The sequence below is a fragment of the Salminus brasiliensis genome, chromosome 19, assembly GCF_030463535.1.
Source record: "Salminus brasiliensis chromosome 19, fSalBra1.hap2, whole genome shotgun sequence".
Lineage (NCBI taxonomy): Eukaryota > Metazoa > Chordata > Actinopteri > Characiformes > Bryconidae > Salminus > Salminus brasiliensis.
Genome location: NC_132896.1, coordinates 6,084,610 through 6,094,995, shown reverse-complemented (window position 1 = coordinate 6,094,995; position 10,386 = coordinate 6,084,610). Strand labels below are relative to the sequence as shown.

Genomic DNA, 10,386 nt, shown 5'->3' with positions numbered 1-10,386 from the left:
TTGGACGTAGGAAACAGTCAGGCTTCCCACAGTTTCCCAGGATGATCAGGCACTGTGGAGCTAACCTCTATATAGCTATCATAGCTTTCGCTGAGGTCAAACAGCTATAACTGAGATATATTAAAAACAAGGTTTACCACTGAAAGTAAAAAAGTAAGAGATTTTAAAAATAGATTTAAAAAAAAAAAATATATATATATATATATATATATTAATTATATATTTATTTGTATTATCATCATCATCATCAATAATAATAATAATAATAATAATAATAATAATAATAATAATAATAACAACAACAGCCAGTGTGTGTAGTATTCACTGTTTCACAGACAGCCGCAGAAACAGCGCCATCTGCTGGAGAGAAACAGTGTCAACGCTCTTTCCCGAAAAAAAAAAAAAAAAAAACTACATTACCCAGCGTACCGTTCGAGCTTTCATGTGATAACTTATCAAGTGATCATCCCCGGTAGCTGCTCTAATTTTCAGTTTTCGTGCTCATTCATCACTGCTGTTCCTACAGGCTGTCACTTTCTGCTTGTGTGAAGCTCTGAGATGATCTGACAGCGGGAGCAGCCGGATCACGGAAGCGGGTTTGTGGTGTTTTCAGACGGTTTGGGGTCGCTGCAGTAGCGAGCAGTGTGTTATGGACTATATTTGGTTAGTGAGAGCAGTAGGGGTGACACCTTACATAGACCTGCTACAGTAACGTGTTCCTGTGACTCAGTGTCTTTACCACGTCCATTAAGGGGGGGTTACTGTGGTGGGAATCGTAGGAAGGGGGGCAGTACTGTAATTAACAGAGAAGTTCAGGCATGGATTATTAATGTCAGCTAACATGATGCAGCAGATTGCTTCCAGCATACACACCACTTTCCCCAAGGCAGGAGGGGTTGCTTTTTACTTTAAGTGGTTCTTTGTTGATTTTTTTCCTATTTGATTTAAGGTCTGACTCAAGAAAACACCTTAAGAAGACACCATGAAAGCTTCTCTCAGTTCACTGATCAGCAATACTGATTGATTAGCTATGGAGACTCCAGAGCTGCCACTTGAGGTGAGTCCAGTCATTCAGATATTCAGGCTATATATGACCATGTTAGCTTGAACTGACATTAGGAGACATATTTAAAAAATATCTCTAAATATATCTAAACACCTACAACTGAAGAAATGCCTTTAAAGGTCAGTTATTAAATGTAATTAATAGAAATTTAATTTTCTTCCACATTTGTTACTAATTAAAGTGTAGAATCAGAATCAAGTGCAGAACAGCAGCCGCAGATGATCAGAACATGGTTGGAGAGGATTATTCTGGAGGAGACTCTTATTTAAACCTCAGATGTTTAGTCTGGCTTGCTCTTAAATGTTGTGAGTGAGAGGTGAAGATCACCGTGATCCAGAGAGCTCTCTGAGGCCTTCAGAAAGAAGGTTGGAGATGCAGATGAGTCTGGGAAGGGGTTCAGAAGTGGAAAAGACGTCTCTTCAGTTGTATGTGTTTACGTCACCTCCATCATTCAATATTTATAAATAAAGATCAGATTGTTTAAATCTGCCAAAAAACACAAAGGTTTAAAGGGGTGTTCTAATTTTTGTCACTTTGCGTATCCCAGCTTGGACAGGCAGGGTCAGAGCACAGGGTCAGCCATGCTATGGTGCCCCTGGAGCAGAGAACCCTGAGAATACCTTGGTGAACCCGGGTATCAAACCCACAACCCTGTCCTTAATAACCGACCCACTGCCCTGTAGGGGAATTCTGTGCTGATATCCAGGATTTCGCATGTACCTATATATTGGGTCTTAAGTTTGAGAGATTAACTCAGTCCCATGGTTCTGTCCCCCTCATTCTCAGGTTGTTTCCCATATTCTAAGCTTTCTTCATGCATCAGACCGGAAAGAAGCTTCACTGGTGTGCAGGAGCTGGTATGAAGCAAGCCAGGATCACCAGTTCCAGGTTACTTTACAGGCATTTTTACCCTTTAAGGCTCTTTGTATGTCCAGTGTAAGGCTTATTATTCAGTAACTACATGGGAAACAATGGAATGTGATCAATTAATATTAAGTTATAAATATTATCAGTCACAGTCCATAAAGTTTGCATGTGTTTTGAAATCATGATGTCATATTTACACTCCTCAGTCTTAAAGCATGATCTGACAGAATCATCAGCAGCAGAAAAGACTGACCACATACTGTAGGATACGAGCCCTTTGACAGGTCAGTCTAGCGTACTTCACTAGTCTACATTTCATTAATGCTCACATTACATCATCTATTTCAGAAACAAGTCACCTTCAAGTTTCCTGCCTCTGCGTCTTCCCTGGGGTTCATCCGTGGTCTCGCTCGGCGGGCCCGCTGTGGCCTGGTCATCAGTCACCTAGACAGTTCCAGCCTGTCCCGGCAGGTTCTAGTGGAGGTTGGGGTTCACCTTGGTCCTCGGCTGGAGACTCTGGCTATGCCTGGCAGCAGCATCACAGAGTCGTCCCTCTTGGGTCTGTTGCCGCACCTGACTGGCCTGCGCAAACTGGACCTCAATGGGCTGGACAGCCTCTTCATGTCGGGAGCCTTCCTGAGCCGGGAGGAGCACCGGCAGCAGGTGATCTCTTCAGCCCTGCAGTGCTAATGTTGATAATAATGACTAAAGACAAGCGCATTAGTAACTCAGCCTTATCTAATGCATGTCTGGCATATATTTCCTGGCAGTTTTTCAGTATTTGTTGCCTTATAGTGATTAGATTTATACAGCTTTTCCTCCTGTAATTCCTGAATGTAATAAGTTCAAGCAGCATTTAATGAGAATTGGCATTTCTTGTGAAAATGGAATTTGCACTTTGACCCACCACTAAAGGACACACTTTTTATGTGCGTTTTACAAGCTGAGAGGTAGAGAACTGTCTCTGAAAGGGAAAGTAGGGTGTGGACTGAGATGGTACCATTGTCCTGCCTGCAATGTAAAGGTTTATAGTGCAGTTAGCAGCATGTCGAGCCCAGAGTACCAACAATAGAAGCGCTACTCTGCCTATTACAGGCCTGTGGAGAATCCACATGATTTTAAAGTTTCTATTTTAAGGTAAAAATCTACATAATGCTGCTTTAACCAAGATATGTTTGGTGTCCAGTTAACTTTTTTCATTTAACCCCACCAATTATATTATATAATTAGATCTTGTCCAGATCAGTGTTGCCAACCTTTTCGACTTTTTCAGACCCCTCTAGCAACCCTTTTTTTTTTTTTTTAAAGCGACTAGCGACAAATCTAATGACTTTTTCTGGTGTTATTGGAGACTTTTAGAGACTTTTAGAGAGGGGAACACACGCGTTCTTCAGTTACTGTCCTCAGCAGCGGGTGCTGCCATGAGCCCCGTCCCACAAAATTCTCAGTGCTCGGTCTCACACTGCAAATGAACTACGCATGCCCAAACCGCCGCTGACCCTGCCCCCTATTTACAGAGCGGGATGTAAAAAGAAAAGCGTCTTCAGAGAGACACGAAAATAAACCACTGCGTTTAATTTACACAGTCTTAGTCACTCACTCACCTCAAATCTAAAAAAAGAGTTGGCAACACTGGTCCAGATGTAATCTTGAATATACTTGCTTCCGTTTCTGACACTGTGTGACACGCCGCTTCCTATAAACATGGACGAGAAGCTCTATATTGTACTGTTGTTCATTGAAGACAGCGTGTGAATATTTTGGCATGCTGTTTTCACAATGCTGGTTGGTTTACATATGCTTTAGACATCCATTAGACTTGCTAGGTTGACCTTAGATATACATTAGACTTGTTATAGCCTTAAAACACAACTTCAGACACCAAACATGTCTGGGCTGATTGACTGACTACATTTAGGTTAGCAACTACGTTAAACATACCATCTAAGACTTTAACCTCAGCTTCACTGTACCTCAATCTCAGATACGTGCAGCACTGAAGAACCTGGAAGAGCTGGACCTGTCTGACCTGCGTTACCTTTCCGACCTCACCTTTAACCGGCTGACAGGCTGCACTCCTAAGCTTCGCAGGCTGGCTCTAGCCGGCTGTCACATCGCCTTCGAGTTTGACCCCTACCGTGGCTGTGCAGTGGGCCCAGGTTCCTCTGCCATCCTGTCTCTGCGGAACCTGCACCACCTCCTCCAGGAGCAGGCACCCACCTTGCGCAGTCTGGACCTGAGCCGCACCAGCATCACCCCAGAGTCGCTGCGTTCCCTTGCCCAGGTCCCTCGTCTCCGCCTGGAGGAGCTAAGCCTGCAAGGCTGCAAGGAGCTCACAGACTACTCCATTGAGCTGCTCTGCAGGCACCAGACAGGCCTCCAGAGTCTAGACCTGAGCGCCTGCACTGAACTCACCAGCCGGAGCATGCTGGCTGTGGCCACCGACCTGAAGGAACTCCGCTCCCTTTCGCTGTCTCGGGACTGGAGGATGACAGATAAAGGCCTGGCGGATTTAATGGCACTGCCCGGTTTGAAGAGCCTGAACCTGTCGGAGTGTTTGCATGTGGGTGGGGCAGAGCTGGTGAAGGGGCTGTCCTCTCCTCAACCCCGAGCTCAGCTCGAATCCCTAAGCTTCAGGAACTGCACCTATATCAGGGTGAGCAATGAGGGGGGCCCTGTTAGGCTGTTAATTTAGGACTATTAACATCTTTGTCTGGGGCTATGCTACGAGTCACATCACCACAATTTTGATTTCAGTACACATACCTAATGCTAATATCCCAAAACATTTAAAACTCGTCATTGTCTGAACACAGAGGGCCGGAGTTTCCTCGACACTAATTGGTGTCAGGGGTGAATCACCATTAAAAATTGAGCCACACAAGCTATATAACACCTTCCAGCATCAGTTAATTTAAGTTCCTGTAAGGTTGAGCTGCAGCGGATCAGACTCGTTCCTGTTGGTAGGTACCCACCACCGCTTATCAGAATTTCTAGCTCCTTAAAATTGGTAAGGGTTCCAAAATTTTAATATGAGCTGAGACGTAATATTTGACCTCACGCTGCCAGCCATCAGCAGCCGGAGCCAGAGAGAGCACAATTGGCCACAATTGGTGAGTAGATGGTGCTTTCTCTCCCCACATCACTAAAGTATGATACTGGCCAGCCGAGCGTGTTGGTTGCCCAGTGGCGCAAAGTGGAGGCATGTTGGTCATGTGTTGGCCCTCATCTTCCCAGGGTTAGGGGCATTACTTGGGATAGGGGCGAGCACTAACGAGTGGTAGTGGGTCTACAATTGGGTAGGAAAAATTTCTCTCTTTGTTGTCTCTGTCAGGATGCAGCTGTGTATTCTCTGGCTCAGCTGCTGGGCAGCAGTCTCCGGGAGCTGGACCTGACTTCCTGCGTCTACCTCACCGACCTGAGCGTCCGTGCCATTGCCTCCTACCTGCCTGGTCTGCTGGTGCTGCGGCTCGGCTGGTGTAAGGAAATCACAGACTGGGGGCTGCTGGGGATGGTGGAACCCACCAACGGTTTCGCGCCAAGCAAGGAAATGGTGAGATATGGTATAGGCTGGACTGTTCATGTGAGATACCATTTGGTTACTGTTGGGTCTAAATGCAGGTTCCTCAGGGTACCATGTGTTTCCATTGATGGTATAGCGTAGTGAGAAATGGCACCATCTTCCCTGTGGTACACCAGGGTTCGATTTTCCTGGCCCGGGCAAATGCTCCACATTATAGCCACAGTCCTTGGGCAAGACTCCACATTCTTCTTCCTGTGTGACATAACTCAAATGTGAGCTGTTCTGGATCAGAGCGTTAGACAGTGCAAATGACTGATGATTATCCTGTTTGGCCTATTGAGCAATACATACTTTTCACTGAATGTCAAGTGGGAGAGCATTTCAAATCCTCTTTGTTTAAAATGCTTAAACCCTGCAGGAGGATAAAGGCCCGAGCTTTACCAGGACGTTTGGGAACATGGGCTTCTTCCAGCCTCCCAGCATGCCCTTCCAGGAGAAGCCACGGCTGGTCACTGACGAGGACCTTGGGGCCTTCAAGGAGCAGGAGGGCGCCTCACTGCTGGCCCTGAAAGGCCTACAGACACTTGACCTCTCAGGTTGTTCCAAACTGACAGACAGCAGTATAACACAAGTAAGAGTTTGGTTTTTTGGACAGCGTGCATATTTCTTCTTAAAGCCACGATCACACTGGGTTTTGTCTGCAAACGTTTGCATGTAAAATTCCATGCGTTTCAGTGAGATTCGCTGTGAAAGGTTCATGTTGAGTTCAACTCTGGTAAACTTTACCATGCAAATTTCACTCCGACCAATAGTGCTGTAACTCTGCTCCATTATGGAAATGATTGTTGCGGTTTCAAAACAGGAGCTGTTATGTTATATTTTCATGCAGATTACAAAACACAACACCAGATGTATCACAATGATCTTTTTTCCAGAGCTTTTAGTAGTTCTGACAGCATGTTGGCTAATTTGTGAACTGGAGGAGCATTCACTTCACTGATTTCTGACCCTGCTCACAGCCACACCCATTTTGGGAGATGCAGTCCCCCATCCCTGTTTCAGCTTTGGAAATACCTTTCTTAAAGTCCCTTTATTCTGGAAAACCAATTTTTTTTTAAATGATCCCCATGTTTTTTTTCTTTTCAGTCCATATATACAAGCTAAACTGCAGTAACACACTTACCTATGTGGCCCTATACTGTGGCCTACAGCGGCTCCCTATTCATATTGATGATGTACCAGTCCTAAAGGGGAAAGTAGCAATAACAGATGGTTTCATTTTAAGGCACGTTGAAACATGGTTGTGTAGGAAAGAGTTATGACAGTTTTAGTAAACAACTACCCCAAACGATATGAATTGACTGCAGGTTGTAAAACACTGCTATAAAAATGCGGGGTCAAATTTGCTGTAGTAATATATAGCCAACATGATATAATATACAGGGGCAGTTTTGGCTCAGCGGTTAGAGCTCCAGGCTATTGATGACCGGGTTGTGGGTTCGATACCTGGGGGAGTTGGCTGCCCACCGCTCTGGGTGTGTGTGTGTGTGTGCTCACTATCACAGTTGGGTCAAATGTTGAGGACACATTTCGCTGTACATAGTACAGTGTCAAACACTTGCATTTTTACCCTTTACCATGTGGCATACAATAAGACAGCAGATTTAAATACAGTGATTTTCAAACCAGTTCTCAGGGTCCAGGTCCTCAGGACCAGTTTAAGAACCATTGGTCTAAAGTGCTGCTAATGCAGTAATGAAGCATTGTTCAGCAGCTGTGCTATTTGGATCAGTTTCCTCTCTCTCAAGTAGCTGCACACAGGTAAATGGAGTTAGCACCGCCAGAATATTAGCAGTTAGTTTTTACATGCTCACATATTTTGTGTTTATGTTCAAACATCCATAATTTACAACACAAGGACTAATGCACTTAAATATTCTGTTTTGACCCTAAATAAAGCTGTTTATGTCCTCCTGCAGGTGGTGCGTTTCCCAGCTCTACAGCACCTCTCGCTATCTATGCTGCCCGAGATCAGTAATGAAAGCCTGGCATCTGTAGCCCAGCACTGCCGCTGCCTGACCAGCCTGGTGCTCAGCCACTGCTCTCAGCTGAGTGATGAGGGCATGGCCTGTGCCCTGCCCCACCTGCCCAGGCTACAGCACCTGCACCTGGCCTGCTGCGATTCAATCACAGACAGGTGAGCAAACACACACCATGCCATAAATCACAGATTTTTACAAAACATTAGCCGTAATCCCATTCAGTCCTGATGAGGTATATCACAGGTATCGCTTATGTGAATTAAGTAATTAAAGCAGCATTATGCAAAATCATAGGGCTCCCCCTACGATTAAGGGTAAAGGAAGTGCAATTCATGTATTGAGCCACTACTTAAGGACACGTTTTACAAGCTGAGAGATACAAAACCACCACTGAAAGTGTAACTATAGGAGTTTTCTGCCCGCTTAGCCACTTAGCAGTGTGTCGAGTCCTGAGTAGCACAGATAGCGTCGCAGTTATCTCTGTTACACGTAGGTGGAGCATCGACATGATTTTGAAGCTGATATTTCATGGTAAAAATGCTACATACTGCTGCTTTAAATACTTTAACTGCAAAATACATAAATACTATAGTATTCAAGTTAGTCTATCAGCAGGACATGTGTCATTAGATTTGTATACAAGTCTTCCCTGATTGCAATGAAATGACCACTGGATTAGTGGAAGAGTTTCTAATAGATTTTTGAGTTTCCAGCAAGTTAAGCTAGCAACATAGCCTACCCCACCAGCCACGCATAACTCAAGACCTTTTATCAATCATCTGCCATCAAGAGGAAGACATTTGTCTGTCATCTCAATGATCCTCGTTTTCCAACAGATCCCTGACCATCATAAGCCGCTACTGTAAGAGGCTGAGGACGCTGGACATCTCCATGTGCAAGGACATTACGGTAACAAAGGTGGACTTCCTCCAGTCCCACCTGCCTTTCCTTGAAAAAGTCCAGTATCGTTTTGTGGGCGGATCAGATCTGATCCTTGCACTCTGATTCACGTTACTGCACTCTGGTGTGTTCAGACTGCACGGTATTTACAGTATCTGTTCAAGTAGAGTTTTACAGGGGCAACACTTGCAGCTCTTTAAAGCACATGCTTAACATTTTAGTTCATTCTGCTGGGGACCAGTGAGTCTACTTTAGCTAATGCACAAGCTGTTTTTTTTTATGTGGGGAGTCAAAGCTGGATCTCAGATCAACTGTAGTCCTAGAACTCTGTTGTATTTGTAAGTGTTTACTAAATACAGGTTGACACACGGAGTTGCACCACACACACAAACTCACACAAAGCTTTTAGGAAGTACTTTATAAACATTTCATACGTGTTACCTTTCGGCAAGATTCACCAGATTTGAGTCTCTTATTAATCACCCAAAGCCACAGATACAGATTTTCATTGTATGGGCCAATCAGGATTAAGAGAACTGTTCTTTTATGCATATTCAGATATATATATATAGATTTTTTTTTTCCATCAATAGCTTTTTAACAATGGCTAGAAAGGTTAATTTGTGTAAGCAGCCAAGACGACCAGTTTTGTCTACATGCTGAATATTACCAAATAAACCACTAAATAAACCAGCACAAAGGCTCTGATTAAATTACAGGCCTTATTAGTCCATTTTGATCTGAGCAAAAGATTTTGGATTTTTACTGATCATTATTGTCAGTAAGTGACACATGAAAGTGACTCAAATCAGATTTGAAAATCATTTGAAAAGGATTTGACATGTCCACCCAGCCCTAAAAAAATCAGATCTCTGTCACATAAAGGAAAAACATTCAGATTTGAGTCACTCCAGCCTGGTAATGTGGATGTAGGCATATGCATATATATATATATATATATATTAGATAGCTCAGTTAACAAAACACTAAAAGCTGTGTGGTTTTACTCTCAGCTCAAAATCATGACTGGTTTAGCTGCTAATGAGATGCTCAAATCCACAGCTCCAGCTCAGTGAGAGCCCACAGACAGAAACTACTACACACTGATGCTCTGGTTTTGTTGGATGGTTGGTTTATTGGTCAGTAATTCCGGTCTTTGGGGGCTGGCTATTTCTGCCCAAACACACCTGATTCAACTCGCCTGTTAATTGCCGGGTTAACAGCAGGTCTGTGAGAGCAGGGGAATTAGTAAACATTGCTGGACTCTGGTCCCCATTGCCCACCCTGGGTTTAGAGGCTACAGCTGCAAACATGTAACCGATCACCTTGTTCTCTTCTATACTGCATCAGTTTTTCAGAGCAAGCTGCCGTCCACGTTTCCGTGGCAGTGTGTTTACGGATTGCTTTTATTGATCTGGATTGGTGGTGCATTTACTAAATTCAGTAAAGCTAACTAGTGTCAACTTCTTAGTAAACACTTACAGCCCCAAAAATGGTGCAACCCAGTCCATATATCGAGAGCAGTGATTTTAATATCTCTTGTATAGAAATAATAAGAATTGTAATAATTTTATATTATTAATAAATTATATGATGGAAAAGCTTGAGCTTGAATGTATGTGTTTAGGTTTTTAGTTCTAAAAGCTGTAATACAATAGATCATGTTAACGGTCAAGTTATACAACGGTGTGTGTGTGTGTGTGTGTGTGTGTGTGTGTGTGTGTGTGTGTGTGTGTGTGTGTGTGTGTGTGTGTGTGTTCATTCATTCAATTTCCAGTCAAAACAGCCATTAAGCTGCCCCCCCCCAAAAAAAAAAAAAAACCTTTAAAAATTAAAAGAAAAAATAAATAAGCTTTAAATGACTGAAAGGTACAGAGAAACTGGGACCCCCTAACAATCATGCATCCATATAATTACGGACATCAGACCAATACCATCGGACCAATACCTGAGTCTGTCTTGCTTTCACCAGAAGATTTCTATTCGAA

General features: G+C 43.6%; 1 protein-coding gene across 2 annotated transcripts; it reads left to right on the top strand.

Annotated features, from left to right (window-relative positions):
- The first annotated feature begins 458 nt into the window (after positions 1 to 458).
- fbxl9 (F-box and leucine rich repeat protein) lies at positions 459 to 10,005 on the top strand. Of its 2 annotated transcripts, XM_072663501.1 has the most exons (9): positions 459 to 596; positions 950 to 1,057; positions 1,853 to 1,954; positions 2,282 to 2,596; positions 3,918 to 4,589; positions 5,268 to 5,486; positions 5,875 to 6,087; positions 7,436 to 7,653; positions 8,335 to 10,005. In XM_072663501.1, exons 2-9 carry the CDS (start codon positions 1,031 to 1,033, stop codon positions 8,501 to 8,503), a joined length of 1,935 nt encoding a protein of 644 aa, XP_072519602.1. In that variant the 5' UTR covers positions 459 to 596; positions 950 to 1,030; the 3' UTR covers positions 8,504 to 10,005. The 2 variants fall into 2 exon arrangements, with proteins under 2 accessions (XP_072519602.1, XP_072519603.1); XM_072663502.1 differs by lacking the exon at positions 459 to 596 and having other exon boundaries at positions 902 to 1,057.
- Positions 10,006 to 10,386: the final 381 nt, after the last annotated feature.

Excerpts from the sequence above, each read along its gene's own strand:
- fbxl9 (XM_072663501.1), top strand. The coding sequence starts at position 1,031 with ATGGAGACTCCAGAGCTGCCACTTGAG. Across the intron at positions 5,487-5,874 it reads TCGCGCCAAGCAAGGAAATG|GAGGATAAAGGCCCGAGCTT; the intron begins GTGAGATATGGT and ends TAAACCCTGCAG. Across the intron at positions 6,088-7,435 it reads CAGACAGCAGTATAACACAA|GTGGTGCGTTTCCCAGCTCT; the intron begins GTAAGAGTTTGG and ends GTCCTCCTGCAG.